This window comes from Podarcis tiliguerta (genome assembly GCF_965153285.1).
Source record: "Podarcis tiliguerta genome assembly, chromosome: 17".
NCBI lineage: Eukaryota > Metazoa > Chordata > Lepidosauria > Squamata > Lacertidae > Podarcis > Podarcis tiliguerta.
In genome coordinates this window covers 4,396,296-4,421,530 of record NC_139550.1, presented here as the reverse complement: position 1 = coordinate 4,421,530, position 25,235 = coordinate 4,396,296, and the positions used below count along the sequence as shown (strand labels likewise).

General features: G+C 47.4%; 1 protein-coding gene and 1 long non-coding RNA gene across 2 annotated transcripts; both read left to right on the top strand.

Annotated features, from left to right (window-relative positions):
- On the top strand, positions 1–24,985 carry SLC49A3 (solute carrier family 49 member 3). The gene is made up of 10 exons (XM_083420246.1): positions 1–478; positions 13,784–13,942; positions 15,140–15,359; positions 16,652–16,728; positions 16,825–16,962; positions 18,315–18,431; positions 19,435–19,587; positions 19,714–19,871; positions 22,881–22,993; positions 24,308–24,985. The coding sequence occupies exons 1-10, from the start codon at positions 302–304 to the stop codon at positions 24,460–24,462; spliced, it is 1,467 nt and encodes a 488-aa protein (XP_083276372.1). The 5' UTR covers positions 1–301; the 3' UTR covers positions 24,463–24,985.
- Positions 7,612–9,794, top strand: LOC310668080. The gene is made up of 2 exons (XR_014506610.1): positions 7,612–8,179; positions 8,472–9,794. It is a non-coding gene; the product is annotated as an uncharacterized lncRNA (long non-coding RNA).
- Positions 24,986–25,235: the final 250 nt, after the last annotated feature.

The following is a 25,235-nucleotide window of genomic DNA, read 5'->3' as shown; positions in this document are numbered from 1 at the left end:
GGGCGGCTTCTTTCTGCCGGCCGAGAGAAGGGGAAGGGAAAACCAGCTCTGCTCCGTGCCAAACTAAGTGTGTGGGGCAGCGGCGGCGAGGCTAGGGGCGCGGCGCGCGCGACGAACCGGCTTTTCAAGCCCCGCTCGCCGGCGATGTGGCAACTGCCTCCCCGAGCCCGCAAGATCCAAGGCGCACCCCAGACTCCTCCGGGCAGGAGGACAGCGGGGGCGTCGTAGCCATTCTCGCCCGGAAAAGCAGCGCGCCCCGAGCGCGGCGCCAACAAACCGGCCAGCGCAGGCAGCGCGCAACATGGATGCGGAGAGCGCCAGCAGCCACAACAGCAGCAACAACAACAACAACCAGCAGCCAGGGAGCCTCCTGCCCGGGACTTCTTCGGAGAAGATCGTCGCCGAGTCGTACAAGGTCTACAAGCGGCGATGGCTGCTTCTGGGCGTAGTCTGCCTGCTCAATTGCTCCAATGCCATGGTGCGTAAAGAGCGCGCGCGGTTGTCTTTTCTTTTCGCTCGTCTCCAACTTGCCAGATTGCGCACGGGATTCCTTTGGCCGGCCGCTTTCCCCCCCATCGAAGCAGCCCTTCGATTGGCCCGGCTTGGAGCTGCAGGGATTTCGGGAGCCGAGAGGGAAATTTGAACGATCTGGCCACCCCAAAGTTTAAAAAACGCCTTCGAAGTGGCTGGAGGTACTTCGGAGGCGGAGAGGTGGCGGCGCGGCCGGATGTTCTCGGTTGTTAGCAAGCCTGGCGGATGAGTCAAAGCGCCTGTCATTGGAAGCTTGCGTTTTAAATCGTTGCCTTTCTGGCTTCCGAGGCGCCGGGCAGAAGGTCTCGCCGCCCCGTGTTATGCATTGCTTAGAATCATAGAATTATTATTATTATTATTTTTAGAGTTGGAAAGGGACCCGGAGGATCATCTAGTCCAACCCCCTGCAATGCAGGAATATGTAGCTGTCCCATTTGTTGTTGTTTAGTCCTTTAGTCGTGTCCGCCTCTTCGTGACCCCCTGGACAAGAGCACGCCAGGCACTCCTGTCTTCCACTGCCTCCCGCAGTTTGATCAGACTCATGCTGGTAGCTTCGAGAACACTGTCCAACCATCTCGTCCTCTGTCGTCTCCTTCTCCTTGCACCCTCCATCTTTCCCAACATCAGGGTCTTTTCCGGGGAGTCTTCTCTTCTCATGAGGTGGCCACAGTATTGGAGCCTCAGCTTCAGGATCTGTCCTTCCAGTGAGCACTCAGGGCTGATTTCCTTAAGAATGGATGCATTTGATCTTCTTGCAGCCCATGGGACTCTCAAGAGTCTCCTCCAGCAGCATAATTCAAAAGTATCCATTCTTCAGCGATCAGCCTTCTTTATGCTCCAGCTGTCCCATACCGGGATCCAACCTGCAACCTTGGTGTTATCAGCACCATGCTCTATCCAACTGAGCTGTGCATGATCTGCACAACACCCCTGCGAGGTAGGTTAGGATTGGAGAGACAGAGGGACTGGCCTGTTAGGGATTCTTATTTTTATTTTTGGAAATAATTTTTATTTGATTTTACAAATATAAAGTTATAACAGTACAACCATGCATATCCACATTTACAGATTCCTCCGAATATCTGAACTTCCCACCTTCGCCTTCATGGGTCCTATCCTTAAACCTTTTCTACTGCATCTTTTCCAGTATTCTATATTGAATATAACTCCATTGTTTCCATAGTACTTGCTACCTTACAAGTGTTATTGCAGTCCTGCTAATGTTTTCATCTGTTTACAGTGGTCTCCTAGATAAATTATAAATTTCCCCCATTCTTTGTTAAAGTTTTGGTCTTCTTGGTTCCTGAGCTTTCTGATCAGTTTTGCCATTTTTGCATAGTCCTACAATTTAATTTGCCAGTCTTCTCTGGTAGGGACTTTATCTTCTTTCCATCTCTGGGCTAATAGCATCTGTGCTGCTGTCGCTGCATGCATAAAATGTCTTTTCTGGTCCCTTGGAATATCAGCACCTACAATTGCTAATAAAAAAGCCTCCGGGTTTGTTTTTTTATATATATAAGTTAATTTAAACATTTTTTTCATTTCATTACATATCATTTCCCGGAATGCTTTTATTACCTGGCCTGGTAGGGATTTTAATGGGGGTTTCCGTGGTACAACGCTCATATCCAGCCTTTCTCCACCTCGGGTTCCCAGATCTTGTTTGGCTACAACTCCCATTACGCCCATAGCATTTGTTAGTCTTACATTATGCAGTTGTGGCTTCCCCCAAATAATCCTGGGAACTGTAGTTTGTTGAGGGTTGTTAAGACAGCACAGAACTACATGTTGTATGCATGCCTGAAACAGGAGTAGGGAACCTTGCTCCTGGCTGCAACCCACAGAGCCTTTGGGTTCTCCCTCTCAAAGGAACAATGAGGCTCTGCCTCCATGGTCCAAAGCAGTGTGTCTTGGATTACCAGTTCAGACGGTTGGGAATCACGGTTGGGTAGAGTGCTGTTGCATTCAGATAATGGGAGAAAGAAGGGGGGATGGAGAGGACAGAAGAGTGAGATAAGAGAAGGAGAAGTTTAGATGATGATGATGATGATGAATATTATTATTATTAATTGAATGCTGTGGATGCTTGTGAATTGATGCCATTTTTGTTCCACTCATTTCTGGCACTCCCTCTAACACCTTGGGGCAGCTTCATGTTTTATGCACAAGTGTGGGCAGATATGCAAGTGACATTCAATAGTGCAGCCTCTTGAGAGCCAGTGTGGTGTAGTGGTTAAGAGCGGTGGAGTCGTAATGTGGGGAACCGGGTTCGCGTCCCCACTCCTCCACATGCAGCTGCTGGGTGACCTTGGGCCAGTCACACTTCTCTGAAGTCTCTCAGCCCCACTCACCTCACAGAGTGTTTGTTGTGGGGGAGGAAGGGAAAGGAGAATGTTAGCCGCTTTGAGACTCCTTCAGGTAGTGATAAAGCAGGATATCAAATCCAAACTCTTCTTCTTCTTCTTCTTCTTCTTCTTCTTCTTCTTCTTCTTCTTCTTCTTCTACAGTTCCCAGACCTTTGTCAAACTACACTTCCCAGTATTCCTTGGGGGAAGCAATGACTATTAAAGTGTTAAAAGATTGCCTTGAATGGATTGTGTGCATGGGACCGCCCAGTTTTCTCAAAGCTCTGGGGACCGGATGTTCTAAGCTGCATGGGGTATTTTAAATCCTGAGTTAACCATTCCTAGGCAGTGGTCGCAGTCTGACCGAACCAGAGAATCATAAACTTTTATAGTTGGAAGGGATACCAAGGGTCATCCAGTCCAACCCTCTACAATGCAAGAATCTCAGCTAGATCATACTTGACAGATGGCCACCCAACCTTTGCTTAGTAGCCTCCAAGAAAGAAGAGTCCACCATCTTTCGCAGGAATGTGTTTCAGTGGAAGTGTAATCCGAAGGTTAACAATCCAGAGCCTCTGAACATGTGCAGAGTGCCGCTTCCTCCCCTACACCAAAGCCCCGAGATGAGCTCAAGTCCCAACTCCTCTCAATTTGCAAATTTAGACAGAGTCAGCAGAGACTAATTAAGAGGTGCGTCTTGTTTGCTTCATTCGTTCATTGATTTACTGGAACGACAAGGAGCAAAATGTGTGTGAATCACTATTCGGAAGGTGCAGGTGTTGAATTCTTGTGCTGCAGCAGCTTTCAGAGCTTGGAATGTTCAAGTTTGGGAAGGAAATGATTTAAATCAGGTCTCTGCTGCTGTGGGAAACATATTGCTTAGCCAGGTGGTCCAACGAAAACGCTGGCTCCAGTTGCAGAGCGACAATATTTCAGGTGGGGCTCATTTTGCGACTGTTCCAGGGGTTGAAAGGCCCCTTTCTTAGGACAAAAGGCAAAAAGGCTTGGAGCTTTTTGGTTGAGAGCTGAGGCAGCATGGCTAATGTTCAGTGCAGATGGGAGTTGTAGCCCAGCAACAAGTTCGCTTGGTGCAATGAGGAGGTTATGTTTTCCCCTCTCATTAAACTGGAACATGGAGTCACGTAAGGAGTCTGGTTGTCAGATCCAGGACCAAGAAAAGGAAGTACCTATTTCTGCAAAGAGTAATTAATCCATGGAACTCCCTGCCACAAGATTTTTATGGCAAGTATCAGGCTCACACCCTTGCCATTCATTTCCTTCATATGTATGTTAGAAAAACATGGGGAGGCCAATGTGGAGGCAAGCGATCCAAATACGATGGACCTTGGGGTTGATCCAGTAAAGACATTCAGATCATAGAATCATAGAATCATAGAGTTGGAAGAGACCACAAGGGCCATCGAGTCCAACCCCCTGCCAAGCAGGAAACACCATCAGAGCACTCCTGACATATGGTTAGATGTTTCTTCAAACATGGAAGTGGCCCCACTAGAAGATAAGAGATTCTTGAACGAATTGGATAAGATGACAGGAAGGATTCGAAACCTGCTGGACCAGAGATTCACACAAGATTGGAATAAATATGCAAACTATTTGAAGAGCAACTGTAATCAACAAATTACGCCAGTAGGACTACGAGAAGTTTGGTAAGGAGGAATATATGGAATATTGCAAAGAGGATAAAGAAGAGAGACATTAGATATGATATTTAAAAGTAATAGTGAAAGTAAGAAATGTAAATTAAGTGGGAAAGATTGGAAAATTTTCAGATGTGATTGGCGGAAGTAAAAAAAATTGTATAAGATATAAAAGTATATTTTATAATTGTCAAAAATGATATGTATATATATCTATTTCTTGAATGAAGTGATCCGTTTTCTACTGAAGAAACCCAAAGAATGGAGCCACTGATGAGGACGAGCGGGCTTGGACTCTCTTGGGTGATGGTCATAGACATGAGCAGCAAGCATACGCCAAGCTAAGGCCTTCAAAGAACTGGGTTGAAGTTTTCACCCCCAAGTCACTGCCTCACCACACAGAATCTGCAGGGAAAGGAACATTGCTGGTCCTGGCAATGCCAGCTCAGAGCTGCCCGGCGTCCCATCAAAGCGATTTCTGCTGTTAATCTTGGAAATATGACTTTGTCTTCTCCAGTGGCGTTGCGTGGGTTGTCAGCACCCGGGGCAAGGCAAGTAATTTGCGCCCCCAACCCGGGGCAAGGCAAGTAATTTGTGCCCCCTGCTGCACTGTCCCTCCCCCAGATAGTCCCTCGCTCTCTCTCCGCACCGCACTGCATGCCTGGCACCCCCCCCTCCACAGTGGGCGGAGACCCGGCGGCTCGGATCGGATTTGCACAGCCAGCACTGCAGTGAGAGAGAGTGAGTGAGCCAGGTAGGGGCAGAGAGCTGCGAGTGCGAGCGCGCCCCCCCCCCCAGATGTTGCGCCCGGTGCGGCCGGGGCCCCCCCTGCACCCCCCACGCTACGCCACTGGTCTTCTTACATACCATGGGCAGAAAGGCTTGCCCAGGTTGAAAAAGGCCACCCTGAAGCAGTTGCTTACTAGACCAACAAACAGAGAGTCCGACTCAGGAACTTGCCTCACAAAAAATCCCTTTGTCTTGGCTGTGTCCCGCAGCACCGACAACAAAGTTAAAAAGATAAGTAACTGTACAACCTTTGAAGCCATCTGAAGGCAGCCCTGTATAGGGAAGTTTTATTACGTTTTTGTATATGCTGGAAGCCACCCAAAGTGGCTGGGGCAACAATAAAAAATATTTTATTTTATTACCTGCACATTCTCCAGCAGCAGAGATGCTGTCATCTGCCAGCCAGGCCTTGCTGACATTAGAGACATTAGAGATCAGAAGCTGGGTGCCAGGGAGCGGATGGACGCAAACCAGACACCATGAAAGGCGGCGCTCAAAAGGAAGAGACAGTCTTTTCCATCAGTATTATTTAAAGTGGAGTCCGAAGTTGCAGAGCAAGGAAGGAAAAAGTTGCCTTTGGTGCAGGAGGCAAGTTTCTATGCCAGTCTCTGAGCTCCTTCCAGGAAAGCAAGAAGCATTTTTTTGAGTGTTCCGGGACACATTACAGCCCAGGAGACTGCAAAGCAGTGAGCAGGATGACCTGGAGAGAGACCTCTGGGTCCAGGGAGGGAGAGAGGCATTTCAGCCACTGATTCACTGCTGGAGGAGCACACTTTACCCCTGGAAGTAATCACACAGAGAGACTCTGAGTCTGGAAAATAAAAACACTAGGTTTGTTAGAGATAATATATATTCAGTAGGAAAGATCCTATCTAAGGTGGAGATGCAAAGAACAATTCTTGCTCTTTGTTTTTGTAATTTATGTATGCAACAAGATTTATACAGTGGTGCCTCGCAAGACGAAATTAATTCGTTCTGCGAGTTTTTTCATCTTGCGAATTTTTCGTCTTGCGAAGCACGGTTTCCCATAGGAATGCATTGAAAATCAAAGGAAACAAAAAAGGAAACAAACTTGCAAGACGTTTCCGTCTTGCGAAGCAAGCCCATAGGGAAATTCGTCTTGCGAAGCAACTCAAAAAACGAAAAACTCTTTCGTCTTGCGAGTTTTTCGTCTTGCAAGGCATTCGTCTTGCGAGGTACCACTGTATAAGAACTTAATTCATTCCGGAGGTCCGTTCTTAACCTGAAACTGTTCTTAACCTGAAGCACCACTTTAGCTAATGGGGCCTCCTGCTGCCTCCGTGCCGCCGGAGCCTGATTTCTGTTCTCATCCTGAAACAAAGTTCTTAACCTGAGGTACTATTTCTGGGTTAGCGGAGTGTGTGACCTGAAGTGTCTGTAACCTGAAGCATCTGTAACCCGAGGTACCACTGTACAGTAGGTGGCTTGCTCAAAATAATACAAAATATTCTCAAGGAATTACCAATATACCGTATTCTTCGCTCTAGAAGATGCGCCAGACCATAAGACGCACCTAGTTTTTGGAGGAGGAAAACAAGAAAAAAACTATTCTGAATCTCAGAAGCCAGAACAGCAAGCGGTATCGCTGCGCAGTGAAAGCAGCAATCCCTCTTGCTGTTCTGGCTTCTGGGATAGCTGTGCAGCCTGCATTCGCTCCATAAGACACACACACATTTCCCCTTACTTTTTAGGAGGGAAACAGTGAGTCTTATAGAGCAAAAAATACGGTAAGCCATAGGTTAAAAAGAAGAGCCTCATGCCAACTGTCTACTTCTTCAACAAGCTCGGATTTTGCTTGTTTTTTAACAAATTGAGGCCAAGAGAACACCAACGACTTCTAGTCAGGAACAGGTTGTACCTGCCATGAATAGCTCCTATGTTAATTCTTTCTTCATTTATGCTTCCCACGACACACTAGCAGCTATCTCTAGCACCGCCCGGCCTTTCCCCTTGCTGTGCAAACAACAGCACATGTGAAAGCTTATGTCGCAATAAATCTGTTTGTTTTTAAGGGACCACAAGTCTCTTTGCTGAAGGTTGCTACAGCACAGTAAAGGTAAGGCAAAGTTGTGGGCCTCTTGGGCTTGCCGATTGGAAGGTCGGTGGTTCAATTCCCCGTGATGGAGTAAGCTCCCGTTGCTCTGTCCCAGCTCTTGCCATTGTATCAATTCAAAAGCATGCCAGTGCAAGTAGATAAATAGGTACCATTGTGGCGGGAAGGTAAATGGCGCTTCTGTGTGCTCTGGTTTCCGTCATGGTGTTTCGTTGCGCCAGAAGCAGTTTAGTCATGCTGACCACATGACTCAAAAAGCTGTCTGTGGACAAACGCCGGCTCTCTTGGCCTAAAAGCGAGATGAGTGCCACAACCCCATAGTTGCCTTTGACTGGACTTAACCATCCAGGGGTCGTTTACCCTCTGGAGTTAGCAGTTGACATCATCGAAGCACTGTCGAAAGTCAGTCTCCCTCCTTAGAAATTCTCCAAACTCTGCACAGTGGTACCTCGGGTTACAAACGCTTCAGGTTACAGACTCCACTAACCCAGAAATATTACCTCGGGTTAAGAACTTTGCTTCAGGATGAGAACAGAAATCGTGCTGCAGCGGGAAGGCCCCATTAGCTAAAGTGGTACCTCAGGTTAAGATCAGTTTCAGGTTAAGAACGGACCTCCAGAATGAATTAAGTTCTTAACCCGAGGTACCACTGTACTTCCTGCCTGTGTTGGTTGGTTGAGGGATATGTCTGCTGAGAAACAGAGTGCTGGTTTGAGCTCAGAGTGTGGTGGAGCCGTGGAGAAGCAGTAATGAAAAGGCAACGATGATAAAGATAATGAGAAGTTCAGATAATAATAATAATTTATTATTTATACCCCGCCCATCTGGCTGGGTTTCCCCAGCCACTCTGGGCGGCTTCCAACTGAATATTAAAAACAGTACAGCATCAGACATTAAAAACTTCCCTAAAGAGGGCTGCCTTCAGTTGTCTTTTAAAAGTAAAATAGTTGTTTATTGCCTTGACATCTACTGGGAGGGCGTTCCACAGGGCAGGCGCCACTACCGAGAAGGCCCTCTGTCTGGTTCCCTGTAACCTTACTTCTCGCAATGAGGGAACCGCCAGAAGGCCCTCAGTGTTGGATAATGAAAGAGCAGGCCCAACAAACACGCCGAGTGATGATTAGAGGTGTTCCAAACTGGCTTATTTCCAGGATATCAGTCAGGGCCGCCCGGCCCATGAAGTGAGGTCAGGCAGTTGCCTCAGGCGACAGATCTGGCCTCCACCTCAGGCAGCTGCTACTGCTGTCTCTTCTCCAGCTTCCTCTTACTCTCCTGTCACCTCCAGCGCATGTTGCGGAGGGAAGGGGTTGCGGAGGAAAAGGATGTAGGGCTGTGGAGCTGCAGAGGAAGAGATGGTGGCAGGCGTGGGGCAGGGGCTGCAACGAAGGAGGCAGGAGCAGCATCTTCTGTTTTGCCTCAGGCGGCAAAACTTCCTGACCCTGATACTGGCCGTGTTTCAATGAGAAGAACAGCAGACTTTATCTGCGGCAGAGTTCTTAGTCTTTATTGCCTGCCGAGTTACTTCTGTTCCTTTAGTCATACATACTCCAAAAATTGTGTTACACTCTGGACTACTTTACTCACGGCTTAATTGCCTAATTGGACAATTAACCTATTCGCCACACTTAACCTCTCCTTTGTTTTCATTGTGACCCAGAAAAAAGGCTCAAGTTTCTGTAAGCAAAAGGAGTCGTCCGGGTTTGCTTCCAGTTAAACTAATCTGCTTTCTGTTATGTTGTAAACAACCAGCGATACAAGATGCACTAAACAACAGGACTGATGTGGACTAGTGGCCATATTGCACATTGACGTGCATCACTTGATGACCCTCAACTCGATGTGTGGGCCAACTCTGTTAAGGTGACAAAAATGAACGGGTGCCTGTAGCAGCTACTCATTTTGACAGCTACTGCAGGCATCTGTTCAGAGCCTTCTTCCAGCTCTCTTGAGGCCACCATTTTTCTCCCTCACATCCGGGCTAATTCAGACAGAACGGAAAAAGGCAGTCAGTGCATCATCCAGGGTACAACCCCCCACACTACAAAGGATGGGGAGGGGCTCCCAGGAGCGCAAAACTGGGAGGAAGAACCACCAAGACGCTTGTGGGTCTTTAACAGTGGTTTGGATCCAGCATCTTAGAACAAGGATGAGGGATGTCAGGCCAGAGGTCTGAATCTGGTCCTCAGGAACTCTTCCCAGGTATCACATACCCTGGACACAGCTTTTACAGTCTCTTTTCTGCACTGCCCTTGATAGTTTTCTCCTGGCTGAATTGTGTCTTTGCACTCCAATAATGTTGCTTGTTTGCCTGGATAGAGGCTAGAGAGGAGCATGTGTGGGTCTGTAGAAACAGGCCTGTTGCACAAAGGTAAAATAAAATAAAATTGAATGCTCTCATCCTTTTTTGCCTCTGGCCTTGCCCACGCCTAGCATGGGTTGCCCAGTAGTGGGTGTGACTCTCTGGCTATAAAAGGTTTCCCATCTCTAATAACAGAAGTTGGCTTTTGTTTTTGTTTTTGTGTGCATGTAAGAGAAAGAGCACTCTTTTATTAATGTGTTATACGAAAAAACTGCTCCTTTTCCCTTATGGGGTACCCAAGAGCCCGTCTAGAGTCCTTTTGTAGGTTCTCTATCAGTAGGAGAAAATAACAGAGGCCAACCAGAGAATGTTGTTGTTGTTTAGTTGTTTAGTCGTGTCCGACTCTTCGTGACCCCCTGGACCAGAGCACGCCAGGCACTCCTGTCTTCCACTGCCTCCCGCAATTCGGTCAAACTCATGCTGGTAGCTTCGAGAACACTGCCCAATCCATCTCGTCCTGGGTCGTCCCCTTCTCCTTGCGCCCTCCATCTTTCCCAACATCAGGGTCTTTTCCAGGGAGTCTTCTCTTCTCCGGAGGTGGCCAAAGTATTGGAGCCTCAGCTTCAGGATCTGTCCTTCCAGTGAGCACTCAGGGCTGATTTCCTTAAGCAAAGCAGCTAGTAAGCCTGATCTTTATTAACTGTTGCTACAGGGTGCTCACAACCACACGCTGGAGGCAGGAGGGACTCCGAACAATGGTGCGCAAGCCCTTATATAGACATTTTGAAATTGCCCACCCTGGAGCCCAAGACCATCCCCCAAAACATCATACATACATCACAGAAGGGGCAGTCTACAACAGAATCCTGTCTGACATGAAACCTGTTGATGGGTTTTTATCTGGCTAGCCTGGCTATTCTTTTGTGATGATAAATACAGTGGTACCTCAGGTTAAGTACTTAATTCGTTCTGGAGGTTCATACTTAACCTGAAACTGTTCTTAACCGGAAGCACCACTTTAGCTAATGGGGCCTCCTGATTCTGCCATGCCACCAGAGCCCGATTTCTGTTCTCATCCTGAAGCAAAGTTCTTAGCCTGAGGTACTATTTCTGGGTTAGCAGAGTCTGTAACCTGAAGCGTATGTAAACCGACGTACCACTGTACTTAATTTCTGAGTCCAGGTCACAGGCTCGCCCTATTCATATCTTAAATGTACCCTTGAGGCAGGATTTGTGAGCAAAGAGACAATGAGGAGGTTTTTCTCATCTCCTCCCTCCTTGCAGAGAAACATTTGAGGTCAATTTGGGAGAGACAGTTTCAGGACTTTTTTCCTATACAGTGGTACCTTGGGTTACAGACGCTTCAGGTTACAGACTCAGCTAACCCAGAAATAGTGCTTCAGGTTAAGAACTTTACTTCAGGATGAGAACAGAAATCACCAAATGGCGGCGCGGCGGCAGCAGGAGGCCCCATTAGCTAAAGTGGTGCTTCAGGTTAAGAACAGTTTCAGGTTAAGAACGAACCTCTGGAACGAATTAAGTACTTAACCCGAGGTACCACTGTACTGCTTCAGACATGCGGTTTATATATTTATGTATGTGTTTTCTTGGTACATTTATTTTGTATCTTGGACATTTTCATAACAATGAATATTCTGCATCTTCAGCTCTGCATATTCTTTCGCCATCTCTGCACATCGCTTACCTGCTCCTGAGTTCTGCGTCCTTCACTCTGGGATTACCATATTCCACTTGTAATTAGCTTGGCAGGCTCTGTCAATTTGTGGGAGAACCTCTTTGATAGCGTTAAGGCTTCATTAGTTTCATTTCCTGAGGCAATTTCAGTTCAGAGTTCTTTGCTCTTGACAATTTGACAAGCGAGTTTGTCTCTTTAAGAAAGGCTGCAAGTTGACCTTGAATGGAACATTGCAGGTGTTCTTTGCAATTTTGCAAAATATATTTGTTTACCAGATAAAAGGTACTCCCTGATTTTAACTCTTTTAATTTAACTTCCTAGTTTTCAAATGACTGAAGATTTTGACAGATTTTTCTGAGCACTTAGGGTCAAAAGAAAGTACGTGATTTCTTTGTTCTGTGAACCGCCGTGATACCTCTGGGTATAGGGCGGTATATAAATTCAATAAATAATAACAATAATTTAAAACAACTGTTGAGATACTTCTTTCCAAATCCGCTAGACAAGAGTGTTTTCTTCTATGTATGGGCTGTTTTTGTGTACAGTGCGTAGGAATGCAAATGCTTAGGCTGTTTGTGAATGCATTAAAAAGTAAATAAATCAAAATACCAAATACTTCAGCTCCCTGCGTGGGTTTCAACTAAGGACTCCCACTAGCGGAATGGGGTTTCCCCCCTGCACCCCCCAAATGGCTTGGAGGGTCAAGAGAACCCCCCGAATAGTTTGCCTCTCAAATAACAGCATTCTGTGCCCTTTTGGAAGTTTTGCAGGTTCATTGGCCTTCCGTACAGTTTGGTTCCACTTTTTAAAAAAAGGTTTTGCTGTACTTACGCTAACTTGCAGGTTCTCCTGAACGTTCTGATTGTTGTTGTTGCTTAGTCGTTTAGTCATGTCTGCCTCTTGAATTCTACCTTCGCAGCGTCCACATGCCCTCCAACTTTTCTCCAATGAAAATGTTGTTGTTGTTTAGTCATTTAGTCATGTCCGACTCTTCGTGACCCCCTGGACCAGAGCACGCCAGGCACTCCTCCTGTCTTCCACTGCCTCCCACAGTTTGGTCAAACTCATGTTCGTAGCTTCGAGAACACTGTCCAACCATCTTGTCCTCTGTCGTCCCGTCTCCTTCTGCCCTCCATCTTTCCCAGCATCAGGGTCTTTTCCAGGGAGTCTTCTCTTCTCATGAGGTGGCCAAAGTATTGGAGCCTCAGCTTCAGGATCTGTCCTTCCAGGGAGCACTCAGGGCTGATTTCCTTCAGAATGGAGAGGTTTGATCTTCTTGCAGTCCATGGGACTCTCAAGAGTCTCCTCCAACACCATAATTCAAAAGCATCAATTCTTCGGCGACCAGCCTTCTTTATGGTCCAGCTTTCACTTCTATACATCACTAATGGGAAAACCATAGCTTTTACTATACTAACGTTCTGATACTATCCTCTAATTTGGTAATGATTTTGCTCTTAGCATATGATGCTTTGCTTCTTTGCTCAGTTTGCAAAGAGACGACCAAATGCCTCGTTTCCAGATTTTTCTAGTAATCAAAGGTGTCTTAGAATACATGTGTACTGAATTTCATGGGTGAGGTGAGGACGTAACCTTTTTCATTCTCCCTTTTTCTGAGTCATCATGTGGGACTAACATGACACTTGCCTGTGGAAATATGCCCGTATGGCAGGGCACACAAGAAAAACGTAAGAGCAGGATGCAGATTGATGGGTAGATAGATCAGTATAAATAAATAATTTGCCTTTTGCCTAGAGATGTGTCTTGCATCAGTCTCCGGAGCCCCAGCCAAACACTAATTTGAGATCGCATTAATTGCCTGGAACCTTCCCAGCTAAAATACAAATCCACTCGGAACATTGAGCTGCTCATGTTCTAATGGTTTTCCTGGATTTGTCATTCGTTCTTCAGCACGATGCTTTAAGTCACCTTCAGGTCTAGCAACATGGGGTGACATTGCCCCGCTCTGTAAGATCTTCAAGGAAATCCTGCCTGGCCCTGCGCAATCCAGGCTTCCTGTCTCTCTACCTCAGGGGTCAGCAAATTTTTCAGCAGGGGGCTGGTCCACTGTCCCTCAGACTTTGTGGGGGGCCGGACTATATTTTTGTGAGGGGGGGGGAGAACGAATTCCTATGCCCCACAAATAACCCAGAGATGCATTTTAAATAAAAGGACACATTCTACTCATGTAAAAACACGCTGATTCCCGGACTGTCCACAGGCTGGATTTAGAAGGTGACTGGGCCGGATCCGGCCCCCGGGCCTAAGTTTACCTACCCATGAGCTAGCTGATTGTGTCTAGACAGTGCTACTCACAGATGGTGCCCTAAACATAACTACCTGCAGGTTTTGTGTCGTTACGCTGTAACCTCGTTCCCCCTCCATCTGCAGCTATGGTTGACATTCGCTCCAGTGGCTGATAAAACAGCAGAACGGTTTCACACGTCCATGGATATGGTCAACTGGCTGTCCCTCGTGTACCTCGTGATATCCGTTCCAGTCGGGCTCATAGCAATATGGATTCTGGACACCGTCGGGCTGAAATGTGCCGTAAGTTGAAATGGAGACTGGCGCGAAGCGGCAGTTTTTGAGCAGTAACCTGGGAACTTGCCTGGAAATCTACTGCAGATTTCTTTCTTAGAAGATCACAGATGGTCAACAGGCTTCTGCTTGACCCTGCTCAGGGGCTAATAATAATAATAATAATAATAATAATAATAATAATCTATTTATTATTTATAACCCACCCATCTGACTGGGTTTCCCCAGTCACTCTGGGTGGCTCCCAACAGAATATTAAAAACACGATCAGACATTAAAAACTTCCCTAAACAGGGTTGCCTTCAGATGTCTTCTAAAAGTCAGATATAGTGGTACCTCGGGTTAAGTACTTAATTTGTTCTGGAGGTCCGTTCTTAACCCGAAACTGTTCTTAACCAGAAGCACCACTTTAGCTAATGGAGCCTCCTGCTGCCACCGCGCGATTTCTGTTCTCATCCTGAAGCAAAGTTCTTAACCCGAGGTTCTATTTCTGGGTTAGCAGAGTCTGTAACCTGAAGCGTCTGTAACCTGAGGTACCACTGTAGTTGTTTATTTCTTTGACATCTGATGGGAGGGCCTACCTTGGGGTTGGGCAGGTTGGCAGGGACACCAAAAATGCGCCTCTCCCTGGGGGTTAGGAGTGGCTAGGAGCCCACCCACACCAGGGTGGCTCCTCCGCTGCAGTCTCCTCTGACAAGGGCCTTTTTTCAGCCGGAACTCCCAGGAACTCAATTCCAGCACCTCTCAGGTGGGCGCCATTGCCATTATAAGAGAACAAGGGAGGCGTTCACAGTGAGTTCTGGCACCTCTTTTTCTAGAAAAATAGCGCTCGGTGCAAGGGATCTCCTGAGCTCCTGCTGCGCTCCGGAGGCTTTAGGCGGCTATCCCTGAAGCCTGGAGAGCGAGAGGGGTCGGTGCGCACCGACCCCTCTCGCTCTCCAGGCTTCAGCAAAAGCAACACGAAACCTCCGGAGCGAGCACTCCCTCTGCGCTTCGGAGGCTTCACATTGCTATCGCTGAAGCCAAGGAGCCTGCATTCGCTCCATAGGACGCACACACATTTCCCCTTAATTTTTGGAGGGGAAAATGTGCGTCTTATAGACCGAAAAATACGGTAGTTCTGGAATTTCAATTGTTGAAATTTATTCCGTTCTCATGGATGGCTGCTTGAAATCAGTGTTGGTGACATGGTTTGTTCTACTGCAGGTGATACTCTGCGCCTGGCTGAACATGATGGGAAGTGTAATTCGGATTTTCAGCATCCTCGATTTCCTGGATCTGGGCTCCCTCAACTTTGTGTACCTGCTTGTGGGACAGTGCCTCTGCGGCACGGCCCAGCCGCTCATCATTTTTTCACCCACCAAACTGGCAGCCTTATGGTTCCCAGAACACCAAAGGGCCACAGCCAATATGATTGCCTCCATGTGTAAGTAACTGGGCCAGGGCAGGTCGAGCCAGAATCAGTCTTAAATGCTCAGACCACACTGCCCTGATCGTCAGACTCGCCACCAAATTCTGCACCGGCTGCAGTTTCCGAACCGTCTCCGAGGGCAGCCCCACATATAATGTATTGCAGTAGTCCAACCCAGAGGTTACCAGAGCGTAGACAACTGAAGTTAGGCTGTGGCAGAGTTGGCCCTCTGGCTGAAGCTAATGGAAGGTACTCTGTGGCAACATGGCCACTTGAACTTCAAATCAACAGTAATGGATTCAGAAGTGGCCACAGCTCCTCATCTGCTCCCTCAGAGGACTGGGACCTCCTTGACAGGAATAGCAGTCAGTCTGGAAACATATGACTTCATGGAACCATTCAAAAAAGAAGAAAGCAATAGTGTCAAACCTCGGTTGTTGAACGTAATCCGTTCCAGAAGCCCGTTAGGCTTCCAAAATGTTCTACAACTGAGGCACGGCTTCCGATTGGCTGCAAGAGCTTCCTGCACTCAAGCGGACGCCGCGTCGGACGTTCGGCTTCCGAAAAACGTACAAACACTGGAGCATTTACTTCTGGGTTTTCGGCATTCAGAAACATTCCAAAAAGGAGCTGTTCCGGAGCCGAGGTTTGACCGTATCTCCCAAACAGAAAAGCTGCATGTCAGGAAGGAAGCTGGGCTAGAATTCTTCCCCCATCATCCTAGATTTCTGTGCGAATGGATTTTTTTTCTATGGAAAGCCATTCCCCCAAGTGAATGAATGAATTTATTAATACGGTCACAGACCAGCTTCAACACACACAATATCACAAATCATAAAAAATATCAGAAATACAAGGGACAATATAACAACAACAAGGATTTAAATATAAAAATTAAAATTAATTGTTAACGTGCCCACTGTAATTAACATTTAGGGGATTGGGCGTTATGGGATACCACTTGCTTTCTGCGATTGATTGCAGATTGATTGCAGAATTCAAGTGCTATCTGAAGTGATACAGTTCAGAAACTTCTTCACCTACGATTTATTAGTGTCTTTAAGGGGTCTTGAAGAAGAGGGCCCAAAATACCTGGCATCACCGTAGGGATATCTTTGGAGGAGCAGCCCTCAAATCACACATCTGAGAAGCCCCCCAACGAAAGGGGTTCCAAAACAGGTCCTGAGTTCTAATCCTGTACAGGCGTGCTTTCCAGTCAGCTGGCTTGCTTTTTAAATGCTCGGCATTATATTTCAGCTGCTTTGGAAGTCACATATTTCTCTCTCTCTCTCTTAATTTCCATTTAGCCAATCCCTTGGGCATTCTCATCGCTAACTTGCTGTCACCTGCGCTTGTACAGGGAGGAAAAGATATCCCTTTAATGGTAAATGAAAGCTAATCAATTTTAGTATTCTGCACCGCTTACATATCCTTGGCAGATGAGTTAAGCCATTTTCCCTCCCATTCCTGCTTTCTACAGCTTGGAGTGTACGCAGGGCCTGCTGTCTTCGCCTGTGCCTTAGCCACATTGGGCGTTCGTGACAAGGTCCCGCCAACACCGCCGTCAGCAAGCGCTAGCCACTCCAATTCGCCATCATTCTTCACGGGCTTGAAGATGGTATGTTGCAAGCAAAGCAGAATTATTAACTCAGATAAAGGTACAACGATTGCTACGTGCCTCTGTAGGACAGAAAGAAAGAAACTGTTGTGTCATATTAGATCAGTGTTTCCCAGTCTTTTTCTGACCACTCTTTCAAAGTGTTGGTGCTGAGCTTTAAAGCCCTAAACGGCCTCAGTCCAGTATTATGAAGGAGCGTCTCCACCCCCATCATTCTGCCCGGACGCTGAGGTCCAGCGCCTAGGGCCTTCTGGTGGTTCCCTCACTGCGAGAAGCAAAGTTACAGGGAAGCCCGCCCTGTGGAACGCCCTCCCACCAGATGTCAAAGCGATAAACAACTACCTGACATTCAGAAGACATCTGAAGGCAGCCCTGTTCAGGGAAGTTTTTAATATGTGACATTTTAGTGTATTTTTCATCTTTGTTGGAAGCCGCCCAGAGTGGCTGGGGAAACCCAGCCAGATGGGCAGGGTACAAATAATAAATTTATTATTATTATTATTATTATTATTATTATTATTATTATTATTATTATTATTACCATGGTCCACTTCCGACCTTGTTTCCTTTCATGGGCATAGCCAAGGGGGCAGCTGTCCCCCAAATAAGTAAAAATCAATACAGTGGTACCTCTAAATGCGAACAGGATCCGTTTCGGAGCCCTGTTCACATCTAGAAGCAAACGTAGCCCATGTCTGCGCGTGCGCAGGTCACATTTTGGCGCTTCTGTGCATGCGCGTGACAGTTTGAGCGTCTGCACATGCGCAAGTGGCGAAACCCGGACGTAACGCGCTCCGTTACTTCCGGGTTGCCGCAGAGTGCAACTTGAACGCTCTCATCCCGAAGCATATTCAACCCGAGGTATGACTGTACAAATCTGAGGTTCTGCCCCACTAACAAAAATCCTGGCTATGCCTATGCCCGCCCCCATCCATCAGCAGGGGGCCGGTCCACTGTCCCTCAGACCTTGTGGGGGACCAGACTATATTTTTGTGGGGAATCAACAAATTCCTATGCCCCACAAATAACCCAGAGACGCATTTTAAATAAAAGGACACATTCTACTCATGTAAAAACACACTGATTCCCGGACAGTCTACGGGCCGGATTTAGAAGGCGATTTGGCCGGATCCAGTCCCCGGGCCTTAGTTTGCCTACCCAGTCTCTATCCCAAGCTATCTGAACGTATCTCTTGTTTGACAAAAGTCTAAGGTTTCCAACAGACCTGTCAGTTACACTGGAAAACAAGTTGCAAGTTTTAGCAGACTCTGTATAAATGTGTATACCAGCTCGCTGGTGAGCGATCTGCTGTTTCCCCCCCTGACAACTCGTGCCTTGTCTTCCGTTTTTAGCTCCTGCGAAATACATCTTACATCATCCTGGCTCTTTCCTTCGCGACAGGGATAGCAATATTCACCTGCTTCAGTGCTCTGTTGGAACAGATCCTGTGTGTCAATGGATATTCAAATGTAAGTTGCTCCAGATTTCATCTGTGGCTTTTTGTTGTCTTGCAAGCTCAAGGGAGGGCAGGTGGAGACAGGAGATCGAGAAGACAATCTGGGAGGAGACTGCAGGAATTCAGCTTCAGCCTATCACAGGGAGAAGCGGGAGATGTGTAGAGACTGCGGCGACTGGGGTGGGGCGTTTTTTTGTGAAACTCTGTAGGGAGGTTTTCACCAGCGCTGCCTCCCCTACCTGGATACTCCAGCCATCGAACCTGGATGTTAAGCATGTTAAGCAGATGCTGTCCCACTGAACTGTAGTCCTTCCACAATAGGAATAGAAGACTCTGCCTTAGACCAAGCCAGATTAGCTCTGCATTGTCTGCACACTGACTGGTAACTGCTGTCCAGGTTTCAGGCAGAGGACATTCCCAGCCATTCCTGGAGATGCCAGGGAGTGAACATTGGGTTCACAGAATCACAGCTTTGTAGAGTTGGAAGGGACCCCGGGGGGTCATCTAGTCCAACCCCCTGCAATGCAGGAATCTTTCTTGTCTGGTACGATATAATTAACAACCAGATCAGAAGACTCTTGATTGCTTTCCAGTGAAGGGAGACAGGGTGGGGCGAGGGAAATATGCTGCACCTTATTCTTAGGAGCCGTAATTATTGGGTTGACGCCAACTAAATTGCCATCAAAGTAGGCTCATTGAAATCTATGGGCACTGCTATGGGTCTCCCAACAAAGTGGATCTGCTAGTGCAAGGTTTTTTGGCTGCGCGATGGCTTTTCGTTGCCTTCTCCTCTCCACTATGTGCATCTCCTCTATCTGCTTTTGGGGCTCCTCAACGTTCTGGAGAAGGTTTGGGAAGGGTTTGGGTGGAGGAGCAGGATGGGAGTGGAAGTCCTTGCACAGTTGTGGAAGTCCTTGCAGTTGTGGATCTACTTTCTCCAACTCCACTCCCTGGTTTCAATGGGTTTGCTCTTCGCTGGAGTCTGCCATATCATCTAATCAATCCCTCTTTTACAGTTCTTTGCAGGTCTGAGCGGCGCCTTGTTCATTGTGTCCGGACTCATCGGGGCCTTCTGCCTCGGGCTGTACGTTGACCGGACAAAGAAATTCACAGAAGCTACCAAGGTCTTTCTCTGTCTAGCTGCGCTGGCTAGCATTGGATTTGCAGTGGTAAATGCCATTAATGCTAGTTCTCTTAAATTGACATTATTGGGGGCGCACCCCACGATGGAGCTGAATTGCTGAAAGTCGGCTCTGCAGCCTTGTTGGTACTCAATTTAGACTCTCTTCATGCAGGTGTCTCAGCTGAGAAACCAGACCTATGCTTTGGCAACCATCTGCTCACTCTTCGGGTTCTTTGGATTTGCTATCTATCCTGTCGCTCTGGAACTAGCGGTCGAATGTTCTTATCCCGTGGGGGAAGGATCCTCGTCAGGGCTGATTTTTGTGATCAGGTAAGGAGCAGAATCAGGACACCCGATTTCTTCTGTACTATGCGCTGCGTAGTTGTAGTGGTAATATACAGATTCTTTCCAAAAGCTTGCCAGGCCAAGGTTAAAGAAGAACTGGAGCAGGGAAGGGAAAACTCAGACCCAGGCGTCAGTTGCAGCTGTCCAGGTCTCTCTTGTGCGGCCCATGGGATTCTCCCCAAGCCACTGCCAGGAGCTGGAATTGGGCAGGTCAGCAATAAAACACCCAGTGTCAGTGAACTCTTTATTCACAGAAACCAAAACAACGCAGGCCTAGTGGTCACAGCAACTCTTCCCAGTAGTCTTGCCCCAATGAGGCAGCTCCGCCTTCCCACCACTCTCTAAGGCTCCTCCCCTGCTTCCTAAAGCTCTGCCTTCTTGTCTCTCTTTGCTCTGCCCTCTTCATTCCTCTCCATGTACTGGGAGACCAGGGGGAGGGAGCTGGCTGCAGCAGGAGGGGGAGGCTCCCTGGCTTCTTCAGCAGCCTGCCTCATCTCGTGTCTCCTGGCCCCGCTCCTCTCCTGCCTCTGATTCTGAACTGCTCTCTGCCACAGCCTCTTCCTGCTCACTAAACCCTGTTGCCTCTTCAGCTTCCGACATCACCTTCTCCCAGTCTGCTCCCTCTGACTGCTCGTTGTCATTGCACCACCACTCCCCTGGCTCTGAACCTTTTTCCCCTGGGGGTTCCCCAGTTGGGGTCTCCCACCGCTCGTCTGCATCCAGCCATTCCATGACACCACACTCTCTTCAGTCCTACGTTTGAGGGTTTATGCCTGGCTGAAATGTGCCTCTGAACTCTCATAATACCTCTTGGTTGCCTGAAGAAAGGATGTGTGTGTGTGTAGAAATTAGCCAACGGTACAATTCCTTGTTCCAGCTACTCTTGCCTCTGGCATGTGCTCCCCCAGGTGGCTGCCCAGATGACAATTTGGTCCCTGTTCTGCAAAAGGTTCCCCGACCCTGAACATCACTAATTACTTCCAAGTCAGGGAAGACGTGGCCACAGTCTTCAGATCTCCGAAGGTCTTTTCAGGCCGAAGGTGGAGCAGACTCCATCTCTGTTGCTCCAGAGGGCAGGACTAGAACCAGTGGGTGGAAATTGCAAGGAGACCGATTCTGGCTAAACATTAAGGAGAAACGTTCTAACAGTGGAACCGGCTGCCTTGGGAGGTGAGAGACTCACCTTCGCTGCAGAGGCCAGATAGCCGTCTTTCAGGGGTGCTGTGGTTGCATCCTGCATTGCAAATCGTGCCTTGTGCATTGTTTCCTCCAGGTTTCCCTCCACCTCCATGATTCTATGCTCTATGGGCTTATTGTGAGAGGGGCTTCATGCGCATGCAGGTACAGTGGTGCCTCGCAAGACGAAAAGAATCCGTTCCGTGAGTCTCTTCGTCTAGCGGTTTTTTCGTCTTGCAAGCAAGCCCATTAGCGGATTAGCGCTATTAGCAGTTTAGCGGCTATTAGCGGCTATTAAAGGCTTAAGGGATTAGCGGATTAGCTGCTAAAAGGCTATTAGCAGCTTAGTGCCTTAGAAAAAGGGGGTGGGGAGCGAAAAAAACCCCCCAGGAATCGCAAGACATTTTCGTCTTGCGAAGCAAGCCCATAGAGAAATTCGTCCTGCGAAGCACCTCCAAAACGGAAAACCCTTTCGTCTAGCGGGTTTTCCGTCTTGCGAGGCATTCGTCTTGCGGGGCACCACTGTATTGGCGATTCTGTGCCATTGAGACACCTTTTCCAGAGTGGCAGGGCTATATCAACAGGATGCTGGGCTTCCAATGGTTTCAACGCACAGATAACGCTGCAACACACGACCTCATTCAAGTAATGCCGGTTTCAAGAAAACAGACTGGTTAGGTAGCAGTTGGGAAGGCGGCTGGGAAAGCTCCCGTTCCGCAGGAGGCTGAATTAGCATTGGCTCCTTCAGAGCTAGCCGATTTCCAAATGTCCTCAGCACCTGTTCCTTTGCATGGCTGGCAAGTTTGCAGCGGCGTTTCCTGTGATGCAATTGCCCATATATGGGCAAGGGGAACCACATGGCAAGTATAGGCTGTGAAGTGAGGGAAAGCTTCAGACAGCTTTCCTGTAGGGCCATCACTGGACTCAGAAATAGTAGAGGACGCCGGGTGGGGAGGAGAATCGCCACAGTACGGTTGTATCTGGCTGGCTGGCATATCTCCTATCGAGACTTGATGGGGCATCTACTCAAAGTATACTGGCACCTCGGTTTTCGATCGTGTCGGAAGCTGAACGTTTCGGCTTTCGAACACCGAAAACCAGGAAGTAACTGCTTTGGTTTTGGGAAGCTTTTTGGAAGCCAAACATGCCATGCGGCTTCCATTTTGAGTTTTCCGGACTTAAATGCTTCCAGAAATGCATGCTTCGGTTTTCAAACGTTTCAGAAGTCAAACATGGATTACGTTCGAAAACCGAGGTACCACTATACACAGAGGGTGGCAATTTAGCTAAATCCTCCCCAGAGCTGAGCTTATTTAACTCATTTTTTTAAAAAACAGGGGTCTCCATACATGGGGAAATCAGCCGCTCGAACCAAAGTTTAAGCTTCTAATCCTTTCAAGGCTTTTCAGACTGCAGAAACAGAACATCGAAGCGGAGCATTCTTGAATGCTCTGGTGTTGCCCCTTCTCTCAAAGAAGCGGGAATGGTTTTGAGCTCCTCTCTTGCGGTGACCCTTCCCTTTATTCCCGCATGGCAGGGGGTTGGACTAGATGACCCGTGGGACCCTCCCAACACTACCACCCTATGATTCTAAGTCACACCCATTCCCTTCAGCGGGTCTAGTCTGCGCAGGACTAGCATGGAGTACCACCCAAAATGTCTGCTCTAGACATAAAAGTGAATTTTTACTCTTACAGACAATATATTCCCCCCTCCGCCGTGCACACAAAAAAAGAGCCATTCTTGGACATGGGGTGTGTGTGTGTGACATAACCATGAAAAGGAGACCTGCATGATGGACTGTTTTTGTTTCCCCAGCCAACTTCTAGGTGTTGTGCTCATGCTTTTGCTGCAAAGCCTGGCTATGGAAAAGAAGGATGCTCCATTTTCTACTTGCACCTCAGCCATCGGCAAAGCACTGGACTGGTCAAGTAAGTTTTTGTTATGTATTTATTTTACGTATTATAAATATATCCTCTCTCTCTCTCTCTCTCTCACACACACACACACACACCTGTGGCGGTTTCCTTCAGGGGTGAATATCAGCTGCAAGGGGGCGGGGAGGCAGTTTGTTGAGACACAGCAATGGCAGTAGAGGTCTCTTTCCCTGACCTGCTCCCTTCCCTGCCTTGGTGTGGGTACTAAAGTTCTGCAAACAAGGAGTCCCCCAGCTTCTTAGGCTGGAGGAACCTCCAACCAAGGGCCTCTCTATCCGGCCCTCAAGACTCGCCCCTGGACACATACCCCAGCAGCCTTGCTTCACTATACTTGCTTTTGACTGACAAAAGTGTGACCTTGAACTCTGATAACCTCTTTCCTGCCCAGATGGCAAGGAGAGTTTGTTGCTCACCCACCAGATTGTCAACAAGGTCTCGGACCGAAAAGGGTTCCCCACCCTGGGTTTACACTGTGTGATTTTCTTGTGATTTTTGAGATGCAGTTATTTTAGTTTCTCTTAAGGTCTTTTATGTATTTTGAGGCCCTCCTCTCTTTTCGTCTCTGCATAACAGCAACAGGGATTTTGTCTCGCAATGCTGTGAGTGCATTCTCCATCACATCTAGGGACACAGGTGGCGCTGTGGTCTGAACCACGGAGCCTCTTGGGCTTGCCAATCGGAAGGTCGGCGGTTTGAATCCCTGTGATGGCGTGAGCTCCCGTTGCTCTGTCCCAGCTCCTGCCAACGCAGCAGTTCAAAAGCACACCAGTGCAAGTAGATAAATAGGCACCACTGCGGCGAGAAGGTAAACGGTGTTTCCATGCACTCTGGCTCAGGACCCGGAAAAGCTGCCTGTGGACAAATGCCGCCTCCATTGGCCTGAAAGCAGATGAGCGCCATGGCCCTTAGTCGAATTTGACTGGACTTAGATCATCCAGAGGTCCTTTACCTTTTCTTTTTTAAAAACCATTAAATCTTTACTATAGTTCATTATGCCATTGTTTTTCTGCTCAGTTACACATTTTCTTCAAAGTGCATAATGGCTGATTTTAGTTGGTTATACATTCTAGTAGATTTAAGATTGAATTTTCAATATGAACGGAAATTAACGAGTAAGTTTGGGTAGCTGTTCTATAGTTACTGATGCTGACCTAACTTACTGTGCAATCCTAGCAGTTACTCCCAGGTAAGTAGGGTCAGGATTGCAGCTGGAGTCCCTAAACTGATCTTGTAATTCTCATATATTTTTAAGCTGCTGGGTTTCATTCTCAATACATCTCTAGAAATGTCCTCTCTTTCTCATCACAGCTTCAACGCTAATGATGGCTGGAATCTGCAGCCTGGCTGCATGTTTCTTTGTGGCTGCCTTTCACACTAATTACAAGAGGATCTTCGCAGAAGTGTCTCACGACTTCTCAGTCAACAAATCAGAAGAGGATGTTGCAGTAACGGCAGAAAAATGAACTGCTTCTGGTTGAAATCTGGACTAACCCAAGTGCCTCGAGAAAAGTTTAAGACTTTTGAGACCCCAAGTGCCACAGCTGCACAGTAAGTTACAAGTCTTTGGGAACTGACTGGAGAAAAAGATTATGGTTATCTTAACAGGAAACTTCTCACAAGTACAGCCCAAATTCTCTGCAGCAGTTGGAGAGCGTCTTTTTCAAGACAGAATGCAAGAAGAGTCTAACCCCATTAAAAGACAATTTAATCCTTAGTGATGATGCTGAAATGTGTAAGTGCCTGAGACTCACTAAGAGTGGCTATTTTCATTCTTCCAGTGTGTTACACTCCAAGGGCAATTCAATGGAATAAGCATATTTATACCAACCTGAATTCTGTGAAAAAAGAAGGAAATGCAAATGTTCTGCAACTCTTCATTTTCAGCATCTCCCATTGTTGGGCAACAGCGTATTTCCTTTTGATGAAACTTTGTTTGAAAGTGATCTATTAATGTTTAAATTAAATAAATTGTGTTTCTGACGGTGAGGATGTGAGTGGCATTGCTTATATAACAAAGAAAACATCAACCGTGCGCAAGAAGGAAGTACCAGCAGATTCTGGAGAAATTTGCGAAAGGATGCAAAATCTTTAGGGGGGGGGGAATGCAAGAAGGGACCCCCACCCTATGAAGGCTGAATATGCTTAGTAACTTTGTAGTGTTGATTTTTTTTTGGGGGGGGGGTGATGGCCTGGGATTCGGACTCAGAGGCTGAACCTGAGGAATCCCAGCCTGCAC